Genomic DNA, 17,509 nt, shown 5'->3' with positions numbered 1-17,509 from the left:
GACTCCTAGCAAGAGAAGAGGGGGAGACTCTCTGCCGGTCTACCAATGCGGCGTCAACATCAGCCAGGTAAGTAGGAGTGATGGCATGTAAGTAGTTTTCTGCTGCGTTGCGAGTTTCGCTTCCTCCTAGAGCCTGGGTACCTGGCGTAGGGCCATGGGCTGTTGCGGAAAGGAGCTTAGGTAAAAACGCCTCTAGTAGTCTGTGCGAGGCCTCAATATAGCCCCATGCTATCAGCTCACAGTCCGCTTCGGCCGCCATTTTCTTTTTTAGATAGGGTAAGGCCACCGCTGATATCTGTACCATGGTCGGTTCTCGACACTTCAATTCAGCTGGCTAGGTGCAAATAGTAAGCCAGCATGTAGATGTTATGAACTGCTCGGTTCGCTATGACAATCACATGCCTTTCCAAAACTCTGTCAGTTGTCTCCCACTGCATGGCTGCAGGATAAGGCTCAAACTGGGATCAATTGCAATATAAAAGTTCCCATACTTGGATAACAGGATCCTTTATGAAGAAAGCTAGCAGGGGTCTTCAAACAGATTTTGAAAATATGTATAAACCTATATTTTGACCCCTGATGCCTAAATTTAGAGCCGGAGCTCCTGTGAAGCACGTCTGGTAGTTTAGGCAGTTGGCTCCGCCCCCCAAGATGCTACATTTTTTATTTTAGTTGAAATAATTTTTATTAACCACACTCCTCCTCCATTAACATCAACATATACATAAATAGGTTACAATGTAGACATCTCACATAACAAAAGCCACAGTCTGTGTATATAAATATATCGTTAGTTAACCCGTATCCTAATCGGGGTACATCTTTTTCTTATGGGTCTGAGTATGACAGTACCCTTATGCCGTCTCGTGGCTTTCGATAGTGTCTTTTTGCTGAACTTTTTCACTTGATTTCGTTTCCGTCTACATTATAGCATTTGAGAGTGTGTCACATTTTCAATAATTCTCCCCTACTCTTCTTTCTACTCATGAGACACTGTGTCTCCTCTTACAGAGAGGACAGCCTATTGTGGGGCAATTATCAAGCCTAAGCTAAACATTCAAAACAATGTAACAAGAAAAATAAACAAGTTAAGAAAAAGAAAACAAAACACATATCACTGTATTCTATTTCATCCCTTTACACTTTAACGCTGTAGTATCTAATAGATGCTTGCTCAACCAGTTGTACTCTTACAAAATTTAGGTAAACCCATCCTCCCCTCTAGGGGAAACCTTGTCAGTCATCACCTTCCCTACCTCTCTTTCTATTCTCTAGTCCCCTTTGATCTGTTTACTGCTATGTATTATCCAGTAGAACCAGATTTTTTGGAATGTGTAGACCCTGTATCCTGCACTGATGCTGCTGTTTCATACATCGAGTATACCATTTGTATTCTAGCGATAACCTCTGTCCATGTCGGTGTAGTTGTCTTCCAGTATTTGGCGATTGCTATTCTAGTCGTAGTGCACAAGATTCTAATGAAAGTATTTATGTGTGTGTTAAGTCCAGGGATACGCTCATGCAATAGTGCCTGAGCTGGAGTGAGAGAAATCTGTTCGTCCCACACTGTACTTAGCAAAGTTGATAGGTCTCGCCATATATTTCTGACTTTGTGGCATTCCCACCACATATGAATATAAGATCCCAAAGCCCTGCAACCCCTATAGCAATGATTAGAGCCTCCCTTCCTCATGTGAGCTGTCTTAGTCGGTGTTAAGTACCATCTAAAAGATGTACGTTTTTTATTTTAAAGGGCACACTACACTAAATTTGGGGGGAAATTGGGTGACATTTAGAAAATTAACAAGAGGTCTGACCTCTGTTTAATTTTCTGAGCGCTAATTGCTACCGTGAGCTTGCAGTAGCAATAACCAGCCACTTATAATGGCTGATTATTTATCGCGCACCCACAAACGGGAAAATTTGCCCTTTTGCAGGCGCATGATAAATTAGAGTTCCACTTGTAATTTAGCCCAAAATGTATTTATTTGGACTGGTCTCCAGAAAACTTTTCTGGTAGACTAATAGCAGGTTCAGGGGGTTTAGATGGAACCAGAATCAGTAAACACCTGATTAGGAGTACAAAGTTGATTAACCTGTGGCTGCAATTGAATTAAGCCTGGATACGTAGTTTATAATAATTAATAATACTAGATAAACTATTTGTAGCTGCCATAATTATCTGAGGCCATTGTGTAACAAAACTATGATGTGTAACAGAAAGACGTTAATGTACAAGTAAATGCAATTTTATTACAGAGTCACTCAGGAACTTTGCTGAGCATCCTGTACTGGAACATTACAGAAAACAGGAATATTTGTATATTAATTAATTTGAGTCTAAATAGTTGCAACAAACTGAATATATGCAGTCTCAACAGAAACCATACTCTGGAATTTTTGTAGCGATAAAGACTGAAAAAATTTAACTTAGCTTTGTAGCACACAGACAACTTGGTTGAAGCACAGAGACTATTAACAAGCAGTCAATGCACAAACATTGGTTGTCAACTTGAAAGTAGCAATGAAGAATGAAGAAACATATGCAGTGAAAGCCCCCTGATAACAGTAAAACATAGTACATGCCCCAAAAGACTATAAGTAGTCTGTCAGCTCTTGTTGTGACAAGCAGTTATTTATGACTGTTCATTATAAGAGGTAAGCCCCAAGTTGCGAGTCCTAACTTTAGCCCTTCTGCCTGGTCTACGGTTTAAGCTAATGATGGGTTTCCATGTTCAGCTCAATTTTTTTGATATTTAACTATAAAATATATTGAAATAGAATAATATCTGGCAGCTTCATAGTCACTACTAATCAATGCAAAACTTAAACATTTCAGTTGAATTTGATAAGCTGTTTTCTAGATACTGAAGTTTGAAAAAAGTGCAGTTTCTTAAACATATTCCAATCCACATATGTAAAATAGGACATTTTGAAATATTACAGTACTGTAATGGCTTAACAGATGTGTATGAACACTGTCACAAAATGATAGTTAATGATTAAGAGCAAGATTCCGAGTGGAGCATTAACAGTTACACAAGAGCGATAAGGGGTTTGTTATGAATGTTTGTGCTTGTCGGGTTTACAGCTGGTATGAGTTGGAAGCAAACGTGTTCACTTCAGCACAATTTCAATTTATGCTAGGATTAATGTGTCCTCAAAACTCTTTAACTTTTGTGAAACAAAAAAGTTGCACAAAATACATCAAAAATACATTACAAAGTACAGTTACACTGTCCTGACTCTATAACTGTTATAATAGCACAGTGATGATTTACCATGCAAGTCCTCAGGTCATCATTCATTTTTCTAACATAGTATCTTCCACAACTACAATGTACCATATATAATACATTTTGTTGTACATGTTATTCTGTGTCTGATGTTATATTGCTTGTTTCTCCATGGGTGAAGAAAATATTGTCCTTGAGTCAAACCATTGCAGGTGGTACATCCACTGCATCTGAAACATCAAAGTTTAGGACTATATAGCCACATCATAGGAGTATATCTAATTTTGAAATCAGGTCTCATAAGCTAATCTAGTAGAGATTGTCCTCTCCTGTAGCCAATTCTGGATGTTCATACTCCCTGGGGGATAAAGAGCTATCACTCCTTAGTATATGCCAGTTATTCCTCAGAATCTCTGGTGTACCGAGTTTATATGGAGTATATATAGTTACAAAGGTTAAACGTTTTTCCTCCCTCTGTAGTTCTATGTTTTTTTTACAAAGTGCCACCTCCTAGGTCATCTATTGTATTTCCTCTGCTATTAACCTGTAATCTTCTCTCATGATATCCTCTATTCTTGAATTTTCTAAGCATTATTTCCATCTGTTCATTTCTATTGGTCACCGTTGAATTATTTCTAATCACTCGCTCTAATTGGGATGTAGGTAAGATAGCGGGGCATGCTAATAGGAGTAGCCTGCACTTTGTATCGGACAAATCGACACAAGATCGATATGTTCGAATCAGAGAAGTGCAAGTTGTGAGGAGGGTATAGAGGCCATGTTTGTCTCGCCAGCTATCAGCTGTTGAGACTACATTGCCTGAGGTAGTTAGTGTGGGTGTAATATTTGGAGTGTGCCTACACAGAAACAATTTTTAGTTTCAGTAAGCGCACTGTCTGCACCATGTAGGCCAACTTCAAATAGGGCCCCCCCCCGGCTGCAGCAAAATGGCGGCGAGCGGCGATGTTGGCAAAATATAACACCCCCTAACTTTAAATTAAACTTACAATATAACTACCTTAAAATAAAAAGAATAAAAAAAAACAAGATTAAACTATAAATTAAGCTAACATTACTATTTAAAAAAAATAAAATTAAAATAAAAAAAACTCAGTTAAAAAAATTAAATAATCCTAACACTACGAAAAAAAAATACAAAAAATTTAAAAAAGCTAACATTACCACAAAAAACACACTAAAATTATGAAAAATAAAAATCACTAAGAACGCAAAAAATAATAAACAAAATTATCCAAAATAATAACAACTAAAACTTATCTAATACCCCTATAAAAACAAAAAAGCCACCCAAAATAAAAACACCCCCTAAGCTAACAATAAACTACCAATAGCCCTTACAAGGGCCTTTTGTAGGCCATTGCCCTGAAGCAATCAGCTCTTTTACCTAAAAAATTACAAAGTCCCCCCTAACAGTAAACTCCTCCACCCAACCAACCCCCAAAATAAAAAAAAAAATAAGTCTAAAAAAACCTAAGTTACCCATTGCCTCTACAGGGGCATTTGTTTGGGCATTGACCTTTAAAGGGCAATCAGGTCTTTTGCGCCCATGAAAAAAAGCCCTAATCTAAAAAAAAAGCACTAAAAAAAACCCTAACTCTAACCCCAGAAAATGTACTCAGCGTTCCTTAAGTCTGGAAGTCCAGGTGGAGCAAAGTCTTCATCCAGGCGGCAAAGATCTTCTTCCAGGGTGGCACCATCTTCTATCTTCTTCCCAGAGGTGCGGAGTGGTCTTTTAAGCAGTTCTCATCCTATTGGCTGATTTGAATATTTCTGCCAATAGGAATACAACGGTACCCCAATATAAAAGGGGTACTTTGCATTCAAGCTTGAGTGTGTGGCGGAATATCGAATGAAGAGGATCCACGTCGCTGAAGACCACCGCCGCTAAAATGGACCAGTGCTCCAGATGAGAATGAGAGCTCAGGAACCGCGCATCGCCGAAGATCGCTCCGCACCTCCGGGAAGAAGATAGAAGATGGCGCCACCCTGGAAGAAGATCTTCGCTGCTTGGATAAACACTTTGCTCCGCATGGACTTCTGGACTTCAGGAACGGTGAGTACATTTTCTGGGGTTAATGTTAGTTTGTTTTTTTGGGGGGTGTTTTTAGCTGATTGCCCTTTTAAGGGCAATGCCCATACAAATGCCACTTTAGGGGCAATGGGTAGGGTAGCTTACGTTTTTTTAGACTTTTTTATTTTGGGGGGTTGGTTGGGTGGGGGGTATTTACTGTTAGGGGGGACTTTACAATTTTTTAGGTAAAAGAGTTGATTGCTTCAGGGCAATGCCCTACAAAAGGCCCTTTTAAGGGCTATTGGTAGTTTATTGTTAGCTTAGGGGATGTTTTTATTTTGGGTGACTTTTTTATCGGGGTATTAGATAGGTTTTAATTTTTATTATTTTGGACAATTTTGTTTATAATATTTTGTAATCTTCGTGTTTTTTATTTTTCGTAATTATAGTGGGATTTTTTTGGTAATGTTAGTTTTTTTTAATTTTTCGTAATTTTAGTGTTTGTTTATTTTTGTAATATTAGTTTTTTTTATTTTTTCGTAGTGTTAGGATTTTTTAATATTGTAATTTAGTTTTTTTGTATTTTTATTTTATTTTATTTTTTAAAAATAGTAATGTTAGGTTAATTTATAGTTTAATCTTAGTTTTTTTTTATTTCACAGATACGTTTTTATTTATTTGAAGGTAGTTATATTGTAAGTTTAATTTAAAGTTAGGGGGGTGTTTAGGGGTTAAAAGTTTAATTTAGTATGTTGCGATGTGGGGGGCAGCGGTTTTGGGGTTAATAGTTTTAGTTTAGTATTAGCGATGTTAGGGCCCGGCGGTTTAGGGGTAAATAGGTTTATTATAGTAGTAGTGATGTGGGTGGGTGGCGGTTTAGGGGTTAATAGGTTTATTATAGTATTTGCAATGTGGGGGGATGGCAGTTTATGGGTTAATACTTTATTTTAGGGTTGGCAATGTGGGTGGGCAGCGGAATAAGGGTTAATACTTTGATTTAGTGTTGACGATGTAAGTGGGGGCAGATTAGGGGTTAACAGATTTTATATAGTATTTGCGATGTTGGGGATGGCGGTTTAGGAGTTAATAGGGTAGTTTATGGGTGTTAGTGTACTTTGTAACAATTTTGTTTCGAAAAATCTATAACTACTGGTCTCAGATCGCGGAATGGATCGTGGCGGTATAAGCTATAACGCTAGCGGAATAGCCGGACCGGACAACCTGTGATAAAGGAGATTTCAAAATTCCACACTCAAAAGTAATTTTTTAAATGCATAATGGAGAGTTGTGTAAAGGCTAAAATGCTAGCAGTATAGCTGTACCGCCATGACTTGTAATATGGGAGACCTTCATATTCCACAATGGCCAATTTTTCAGCGGTATAGCCGTACCGCAACAGTTGTTATTTTGCTGTTTGTTTCTTCAGACAATTTTAGCAGAGAAATTGTTGTTCCTTGTTTGTGTCCTAATCCTATGGATGCTTCAGAGAGATCTTTGCATTCTTTGGATGTTGTTAGGGCATTGAAATATTACATTGATGCTACTAAGGACTTCAGACAAAGTTCTAGTTTGTTCATTCTTTTTTTTGGCCCTAGGAAGGGTCAGAAAGCTCCTGCTGTTTCTTTGGCCTCTTGGTTGAACTTTGGTTCACTAAGCTTACTTGGAGGAAGGTCATCCTGTACCAGAGTGGATTACAGCTCATTCTACTAGGTCAGTTGCCACTTCTTGGGATTCCAGAATAAGAGGCCCATTTATCAAGCTCTGTATGGAGCTTGTGGGCCTGTGTTTCTGGTGAGTCTTCAGACTTGCCAGAAACACCAGTTATGAAGCAGCGGTCTAAAGACTGCTGCTCCATAACCCTGTCTGCCTGCTCAGAGCAGGCGGACAGGAAAAGCCACAATTAAACCCAATTGAGTATGATCGGGTTGATTGACACCTCCCTGCTGGCGGCCCATTGGCCACGAGTCTGCAGGGGGCGGAGTTACACCAGCAGCTCACAAGAGCTGCTGGTGCAATGCTGAATATGGAGAGCGTATTGCTCTCCGCATTCAGCGAGGTCTTGCGGACCTGATCCGCACTGTCGGATGAGGTCCGCAAGACCTTTGATACATAGGCTCCTATGGCTTTAGTTGATGAGATTTGCAAGGCAGCTATTTGGTCTTATTTGCATACTTTTACTAAATTCTACCATTTTGATGTTTTTGCTTCTTCTGAAGCAGCCTTTGGTAGAAAGATGGGGTGCAAGCCCATGTTGTTTGGACTCAGATGGAGGTTTAAATCTGTGATCTCATAATGTGGGGCTCCGAGTTTTTACTATTCTGGCGGCACAAATAACCTGGTACAAATTTAGTCTCAGGTGATGTGAGCAAGTTCATGCAACATGGGTGGTCACTCAACCATCCACGTACACATGGGACTTTATACTGGTAGTGGTTGTGAATGGCCATTCGACTAAAGATTGGGTACTACAGACCAGGGGTGCATATGGTCACTCTGTATTTTGTACCCACCTGGACATACGATTATACATGTAAACAGTGGTAAAAATGCTATTGTATAACTATATGATGAGACACTTTGGTCCATTCTGTACTTTATATTTCTATGCGACTGTTTGATTTCTTATGTGATGTACATATTGGGGGGTAGTTATCAACGTGTCTAATTTACCTGCCTTCGCCGGTTCAATACGCCCGCCTAAGCTCGCCTACCTTCGCAGCCGCGGACCTTTGATACATAGGCTCCTATGGCTTTAGTTGATGAGATTTGCAAGGCAGCTATTTGGTCTTATTTGCATACTTTTACTAAATTCTACCATTTTGATGTTTTTGCTTCTTCTGAAGCAGCCTTTGGTAGAAAGATGGGGTGCAAGCCCATGTTGTTTGGACTAAGCTGGGGGTTTAACTCTGTGATCTCATAATGTGGGGCTCCGAGTTTTTACTATTCTGGCGGCACATATCACCTGGTACAAATTTTGTCTCAGGTGATGTGAGCAAGTTCATGCAACATGGGTGGTCACTCAACAATCCACGTACACATGGGACTTTATACTGGTAGTGGTTGTGAATGGCCATTCGACTAAAGATTGGGTACTACAGACCAGAGGTGCATATGGTCACTCTGTATTTTGTACCCACCTGGACATACGATTATACATGTAAACAGTGGTAAAAATGCTATTGTATAACTATATGATGAGACACTGATGGTCCATTCTGTACTTTATATTTCTATGCGACTGTTTGATTTCCTTATGTGATGTACATATTGGGGGGTAGTTATCAACGTGTCTAATTTACCTGCCTTCGCCGGTTCAATACGCCCGCCTAAGCTCGCCTACCTTCGCAGCCGCGGACCTGAAAAAATTCGCCTAAGTTATCAATAAATCTGTCAAAAAGCCGCGCACCAAGTACGGGGCGATGAGCAGCGGACGGTGATAGTTATCAATCATCCGATCTCGCTGCTCTTTGGCTTTTTGACAGCTTTATTGCTAGCCTGTCACTAAGCACCCACACTAACTACACTGTTCTACCCCCTATACCGGCACCCCCGGAGCCCACCGCAGCTAAATAAAGTTACTAACCCCTAAACCACCGCTCCTAGACCCCGCCGCAACTATAATACATATATTAACCCCTAAACCGCCGCTACTAGACCCCGCTGCAACACTAATAAATGTATTAACCCCTAAACCGCCGCTCCCGGACACCGCCGCAACCTACATTTATACCTAGTAACCCCTATCCTGCCCCCCCTATACCGCCGCCGTCTATAATAAAGTTATTAACCCCTATCCTGCTGATCCCACACCTCGCCACAACTAAATAGTTTAACCCCTAAACCGCCGCTCCCGGACCCCGCCGCAACTAAATAAATAGTTTAACCCCTATACCGCCGCTCCCAGACCTCGCCGCAAACTATATTAACTTTATTAACCCCTAATCTGCCCCCCTACACTGTTGCCACCTATAATACATTTATTAACCCCTATCCTGCCCCCCACTACACTGCCGCCACTGTAATAAATTTATTAACCCCTAAACCTAAGTCTAACACTAACCCTAACACCCCCCCTAACTTAAATATTAATTAAATAAATCTAAATAATATTTCTATTATTAAATAAATTAATCCTATTTAAAACTAAATATTTACCTTTAAAATAAACCCTAATATAGCTACAATATAAATAATAATTATATTGTAGCTATCTTAGGATTTATTTTTATTTTACAGGCAACTTTCAATTTATTTTAACTAGGTACAATAGCTATTAAATAGTTATTAACTATTTAATAGCTACCTAGCTAAAATAATGAGAAATTTACCTGTAAAATAAAAACTAACCTAAGTTACAATTACACCTAACACTACACTATCATTAAATAAATTATTCCTATTTAAAACTAAATACTTACCTGTAAAATAAACCCTAAGATAGCTACAATGTAATTAATAATTACATTGTAGCTATTTTAGGATTTATATTTATTTTACAGGTAACTTTGTATTTATTTTAGCTAGTTAGAATAGTTATTAAATAGTTATTATCCTCCCCCTTGGAGGATCACTTCTGCCGCTCCGGATCTCCTCTTCAGTTCCATCGGTGGCTCGGCTGAGTGAAGACGACTCAAGGTAGGATGATCTTCAAGGGATTAGTGTTAGGTTATTTTAAGGGGGGTTTGGGTTAGATTAGGTTTATGTGGGTGGTGGGTTTTAATGTTGGGGGGGTTGTATTTTTCTTTTACAGGCAAAAGAGCAGTTTTCTTTGGGGCATGCCCCACAAAAGGCCCTTTTAAGGGCGTGTAAGGTAAAAGAGCTTTGAACTTTTTTAATTTAGAATAGGGTAGGGCATTTTTTTATTTTGGGGGCTTTGTTATTTTATTAGGGGGCTTAGATTAGGTGTAATTAGCTTAAAATTGTTGTAATATTTTTTAAATGTTTGTAACTTATTTTTTTTATTTTTTGTAACTTAGCTTTTTTTATTTTTTGTACTTTAGTTAGTTTATGTAATTGTATTTAATTGTAGTTATTTGTAGTTAATTTATTTAATTAATTTAATGATAGTGTAGTGTTAGGTTTAATTGTAACTTAGGTTAGGATTTATTTTACAGGTAATTTTGTATTTCTTTTAGCTAGGTAGTTATTAAATAGTTAATAACTATTTAATAACTATTCTAACTAGCTAAAATAAATACAAAGTTACCTGTAAAATAAATATAAATCCTAAAATAGCTACAATGTAATTATTAATTACATTGTAGCTATCTTAGGGTTTATTTTACAGGTAAGTATTTAGTTTTAAATAGGAATAATTTATTTAATGATAGTGTAGTGTTAGGTGTAATTGTAACTTAGGTTAGTTTTTATTTTACAGGTAAATTTCTCTTTATTTTAGCTAGGTAAGCTATTAAATAGTTAATAACTATTTAATAGTTATTGTACCTAGTTAAAATAAATTGAAATTTACCTGTAAAATAAAAATAAATCCTAAGATAGCTACAATATAATTATTATTTATATTGTAGCTATATTAGGGTTTATTTTAAAGGTAAGTATTTAGTTTTAAATAGGATTCATTTAGTTAATAAGAGAAATATTATTTAGATTTATTTAATTAATATTTAAGTTAGGGGGTGTTAGGGTTAGTGTTAGACTTAGGTTTAAGGGTTAATAATTTTATTACAGTGGCGGCGGTGTAGGGGGGGCAGGATAGGGGTTAATAAATGTATTATAGGTGGTGACGGTGTAGGGGGGGCAGATTAAGGGTTAATAACTTTATTATAGAGGGCGGCGGTATAGGGGGGGCAGGATAGGGGTTACTAGGTATAATGTAGGTTGCGGCGGTGTCCAGGAGCGGCGGTTTAGGGGTTAATATGTATAGAGTAGCTTGCGGTGGGCTCCGGGAGCGGCGGTTTAGGGGGAAAACACTTTATTTAGTTGCGGCGGTGTAGGGGGGATTAGGGGTGTTTAGACTCGAGGTACATGTTAGGGTGTTAGGTTCAGACAGCTCCCATAGAAATCAATGGGATGTTGGGCAGCAGCGAACTTGTGCTTTCGCTATGGTCAGACTCCCATTGATTCCTATGGGATCCGCCGCCTCCAGGTACGCTGGTCCGGAAAAGTGCCGAGCGTACCTGCTAGTTTTTTGATAACTAGCAAAAGTAGTCAGATTGTGCCGCACTTGTGTGCGGAACATCTGGAGTGACGTAAGAATCGATCTGTGTCGGACTGAGTCCGGCGGATCGAAGCTTACGTCACTAAATTCTACTTTTGCCGGTCTCTAGCCTTTGATAACTAAGGCGAATCAGCCTCGCCACAAATACGCTGCGGAATTCCAGCGTATTTGAGGTTGATGGCTTGATAACTACCCCCCATTGTCTCTTGTGTGTATAAGACATGGTAATATATCTATTGAACATATAGACTAATTCCGATATTGGATAGATTGTGGGCTCAACCAGATTAGATTAGATGGTAACTATGGAATATCATGTTTCTCCTTGTATAGGGGTGTAATTGCAAACAATAAGCAAAAAATAAGCACTTAACTTTAACGTATGACAGTGTAGTCTATAGGTGTTTCTTCTAGGTCTTTTAGTGTAAATAGTATAGTGTTAGGACAACCCCACCATCTGGGATGCATCAGTAGGGGATGAGTCTTGAAAGGTATACTTAGATATGTTTATGACCACTCTGTAGATAGTAGTTTTGAAACATACAGGGAACACACATATATGCACGCTAACGCCTAGATTTGGAGTTTTGCGGCCAAGGGGGTGCGTTTTTTTCTGGCCGCACCTTTTAAATACCGCTGGTATTTAGAGTTCACAGAATGGCAGGGTTTTCAGTGCGTTAGGCTCCAAAAAGGGAGCGTAGAGCATAATTTAACGCCACTGCAACTCTAGATACCAGCGGTGCTTACGGACGCGGCCAGCCTCAAAAACGTGCTCGTGCACGATTCCCCCATAGGAAACAATGGGGCTGTTTGAGCTGAAAAAAAAACACCTGCAAAAAAGCCGCGTTCAGCTCCTAACGCAGCCCCATTGTTTCCTATGGGGAAACACTTCCTACGTCTGCACCTAACACCCTAACATGTACCCCGAGTCTAAACACCCCTAACCTTACACTTATTAACCCCTATTCTGCCGCCCCCGCTATCGCTGACACCTGCATATTTTTTTTAACCCCTAATCTGCCGCTCCGTAAACCGCTGCTACTTACATTATCCCTATGTACCCCTAATCTGCTGCCCCTAACACCGCCAACCCCTATATTATATTTATTAACCCCTAATCTGCCGCCCCCAACGTCGCCTCCACCTAACTACACTTATTAACCCCTAATCTGCCGACCGGACCTGAGCGCTACTATAATAAATGTATTAACCCCTAATCCGCCTCACTCCCGCCTCAATAACTCTATAAGAAATAGTATTAACTCCTAATCTGCCCTCCCTAACATTGCCGACACCTAACTTCAAGTATTAACCCCTAATCTGCCGATCGGAGCTCACCGCTACTCTAATAAATTTTTTAACCCCTAAAGCTAATTCTAACCCTAACACTAACACCCCCTAAATTAAATATAATTTTATTCTAATGAAATAAATTAACTCTTATTAAATAACTTATTCCTATTTAAAGCTAAATACTTACCTGTAAAATAAACCCTAATATAGCTACAATATAAATTATAATTACATTGCAGCTATTTTAGGATTAATATTTATTTTACAGGCAACTTTGTAATTATTTTAACCAGGTACAATAGCTATTAAATAGTTAATAACTATTTAATAGTTACCTAGTTAAAATAATAACAAAATTACCTGTAAAATAAATCCTAAGCTAAGTTACAATTAAACCTAACACTACACTATCAATAAATTAATTAAATAAAATACCTACAATTATCTACAATTAAACCTTACACTACACTATCAATAAATAAATTAAATACAATTCCTACAAATAAATACAATTAAATAAACTAACTAAAGTACAAAAAATAAAAAAGAACTAAGTTACAAAAAATAAAAAAATATTTACAAACATTAGAAAAAAATTACAACAATTTTAAACTAATTACACCTACTCTAAGCCCCCTAATAAAATAACAAAGACCCCCAAAATAAAAAAATGCCCTACCCTATTATAAATTACAAAAGTTCAAAGCTCTTTTACCTTACCAGCCCTTAAAAGGGCCCTTTGTGGGGCATGCCCCAAAGAATTCAGCTCTTTTGCCTGTAAAAAAAACATACAATACCCCCCCAACATAGTTTAACCCCTATACCGCTGCTCCCGGACCCCGCCGCAAACTATATTAAATTTATTAACCCCTAATCTGCCCCCCCTACACTGTCGCCACCTATAATACATTTATTAACCCCTATCCTGCCCCCCACTACACTGCCGCCACTGTAATAAATTTATTAACCCCTAAACCTAAGTCTAACACTAACCCTAACACCCCCCTAACTTAAATATTAATTAAATAAATCTAAATAATATTTCTATTATTAAATAAATTAATCCTATTTAAAACTAAATATTTACCTTTAAAATAAACCCTAATATAGCTACAATATAAATAATAATTATATTGTAGCTATCTTAGGATTTATTTTTATTTTACAGGCAACTTTCAATTTATTTTAACTAGGTACAATAGCTATTAAATAGTTATTAACTATTTAATAGCTACCTAGCTAAAATAATGAGAAATTTACCTGTAAAATAAAAACTAACCTAAGTTACAATTACACCTAACACTACACTATCATTAAATAAATTATTCCTATTTAAAACTAAATACTTACCTGTAAAATAAACCCTAAGATAGCTACAATGTAATTAATAATTACATTGTAGATATTTTAGGATTTATATTTATTTTACAGGTAACTTTGTATTTATTTTAGCTAGTTAGAATAGTTATTAAATAGTTATTATCCTCCCCCTTGGAGGATCACTTCTGCCGCTCCGGATCTCCTCTTCAGTTCCATCGGTGGCTCGGCTGAGTGAAGACAACTCAAGGTAGGATGATCTTCAAGGGATTAGTGTTAGGTTATTTTAAGGGGGGTTTGGGTTAGATTAGGTTTATGTGGGTGGTGGGTTTTAATGTTGGGGGGGTTGTATTTTTCTTTTACAGGCAAAAGAGCAGTTTTCTTTGGGGCATGCCCCGTCAAAAGGCCCTTTTAAGGGCGTGTAAGGTAAAAGAGCTTTGAACTTTTTTAATTTAGAATAGGGTAGGGCATTTTTTTTATTTTGGGGGCTTTGTTATTTTATTAGGGGGCTTAGATTAGGTGTAATTAGCTTAAAATTGTTGTAATATTTTTTAAATGTTTGTAACTTTTTTTTTTTTTTTTTTGTAACTTAGCTTTTTTTATTTTTTGTACTTTAGTTAGTTTATGTAATTGTATTTAATTGTAGTTATTTGTAGTTAATTTATTTAATTAATTTAATGATAGTGTAGTGTTAGGTTTAATTGTAACTTAGGTTAGGATTTATTTTACAGGTAATTTTGTATTTCTTTTAGCTAGGTAGTTATTAATTAGTTAATAACTATTTAATAACTATTCTAACTAGCTAAAATAAATACAAAGTTACCTGTAAAATAAATATAAATCCTAAAATAGCTACAATGTAATTATTAATTACATTGTAGCTATCTTAGGGTTTATTTTACAGGTAAGTATTTAGTTTTAAATAGGAACAATTTATTTAATGATAGTGTAGTGTTAGGTGTAATTGTAACTTAGGTTAGTTTTTATTTTACAGGTAAATTTCTCTTTATTTTAGCTAGGTAAGCTATTAAATAGTTAATAACTATTTAATAGTTATTGTACCTAGTTAAAATAAATTGAAATTTACCTGTAAAATAAAAATAAATCCTAAGATAGCTACAATATAATTATTATTTATATTGTAGCTATATTAGGGTTTATTTTAAAGGTAAGTATTTAGTTTTAAATAGGATTCATTTAGTTAATAAGAGAAATATTATTTAGATTTATTTAATTAATATTTAAGTTAGGGGGTGTTAGGGTTAGTGTTAGACTTAGGTTTAAGGGTTAATAATTTTATTACAGTGGCGGCGGTGTAGGGGGGGCAGGATAGGGGTTAATAAATGTATTATAGGTGGTGACGGTGTAGGGGGGGCAGATTAAGGGTTAATAACTTTATTATAGAGGGCGGCGGTATAGGGGGGGCAGGATAGGGGTTACTAGGTATAATGTAGGTTGCGGCGGTGTCCAGGAGCGGCGGTTTAGGGGTTAATATGTATAGAGTAGCTTGCGGTGGGCTCCGGGAGCGGCGGTTTAGGGGGAAAACACTTTATTTAGTTGCGGCGGTGTAGGGGGGATTAGGGGTGTTTAGACTCGAGGTACATGTTAGGGTGTTAGGTTCAGACAGCTCCCATAGAAATCAATGGGATGTTGGGCAGCAGCGAACTTGTGCTTTCGCTATGGTCAGACTCCCATTGATTCCTATGGGATCCGCCGCCTCCAGGTACGCTGGTCCGGAAAAGTGCCGAGCGTACCTGCTAGTTTTTTGATAACTAGCAAAAGTAGTCAGATTGTGCCGCACTTGTGTGCGGAACATCTGGAGTGACGTAAGAATCGATCTGTGTCGGACTGAGTCCGGCGGATCGAAGCTTACGTCACTAAATTCTACTTTTGCCGGTCTCTAGCCTTTGATAACTAAGGCGAATCAGCCTCGCCACAAATACGTTGCGGAATTCCAGCGTATTTGAGGTTGACGGCTTGATAACTACCCCCCATTGTCTCTTGTGTGTATAAGACATGGTAATATATCTATTGAACATATTGACTAATTCCGATATTGGATAGATTGTGGGCTCAACCAGATTAGATGAGATGGTAACTATGGAATATCATGTTTCTCCTTGTATAGGGGTGTAATTGCAAACAATAAGCAAAAAATAAGCACTTAACTTTAACGTATGACAGTGTAGTCTATAGGTGTTTCTTTTAGGTCTTTTAGTGTAAATAGTATAGTGTTAGGACAACCCCACCATCTGGGATGCATCAGTAGGTCTTGAAAGGTATACTTAGATATGTTTATGACCACTCTGTAGATAGTAGTTTTGAAACATACAGGGAACACACATATATGCACGCTAACGCCTAGATTTGGAGTTTTGCGGCCAAGGGGGTGCGTTTTTTTCTGGCCGCACCTTTTAAATACCACTGGTATTTAGAGTTCACAGAATGGCAGGGTTTTCAGTGCGTTAGGCTCCAAAAAGGGAGCGTAGAGCATAATTTAATGCCACTGCAACTCTAGATACCAGCGGTGCTTACGGACGCGGCCAGCCTCAAAAACGTGCTCGTGCACGATTCCCCCATAGGAAACAATGGGGCTGTTTGAGCTGAAAAAAAAACACCTGCAAAAAAGCCACGTTCAGCTCCTAACGCAGCCCCATTGTTTCCTATGGGGAAACACTTCCTACGTCTGCACCTAACACCCTAACATGTACCCCGAGTCTAAACACCCCTAATCTTACACTTATTAACCCCTATTCTGCCGCCCCCACTATCGCTGACACCTGCATATTTTTTTTAACCTCTAATCTGCCGCTCCGTAAACCGCCGCTACTTACATTATCCCTATGTACCCCTAATCTGCTGCCCCTAACACCGCCGACCCCTATATTATATTTATTAACCCCTAATCTGCCGCCCCCAACGTCGCCTCCACCTAACTACACTTATTAACCCCTAATCTGCCGACCGGACCTGAGCGCTACTATAATAAATGTATTAACCCCTAATCCGCCTCACTCCCGCCTCAATAACCCTATAAGAAATAGTATTAACTCCTAATCTGCCCTCCCTAACATTGCCGACACCTAACTTCAAGTATTAACCCCTAATCTGCCGATCGGAGCTCACCGCTACTCTAATAAATTTTTTAACCCCTAAAGCTAATTCTAACCCTAACACTAACACCCCCCTAAGTTAAATATAATTTTATTCTAATGAAATAAATTAACTCTTATTAAATAACTTATTCCTATTTAAAGCTAAATACTTACCTGTAAAATAAACCCTAATATAGCTACAATATAAATTATAATTACATTGCAGCTATTTTAGGATTAATATTTATTTTACAGGCAACTTTGTAATTATTTTAACCAGGTACAATAGCTATTAAATAGTTAATAACTATTTAATAGTTACCTAGTTAAAATAATAACAAAATTACCTGTAAAATGA

At 37.8% G+C, this 17,509-nt stretch overlaps 1 gene segment (V, D, J or C); it reads right to left on the bottom strand.

Moving 5' to 3' along the window:
• Positions 1-326: 326 nt before the first annotated feature.
• LOC128647297 (immunoglobulin kappa variable 4-1-like) overlaps positions 327-17,509 on the bottom strand; it is a 105,391-nt gene continuing 88,208 nt past the window's right edge. The window contains 1 exon segment of the V gene segment in view: positions 327-439. Coding sequence covers positions 327-439 — 113 coding nt within the window.

The sequence above is a fragment of the Bombina bombina genome, chromosome 2 (genome assembly GCF_027579735.1).
Source record: "Bombina bombina isolate aBomBom1 chromosome 2, aBomBom1.pri, whole genome shotgun sequence".
Lineage (NCBI taxonomy): Eukaryota > Metazoa > Chordata > Amphibia > Anura > Bombinatoridae > Bombina > Bombina bombina.
Note: the sequence above shows the minus strand (reverse complement) of the source record. Positions and strands in the feature narration are given on the sequence as shown.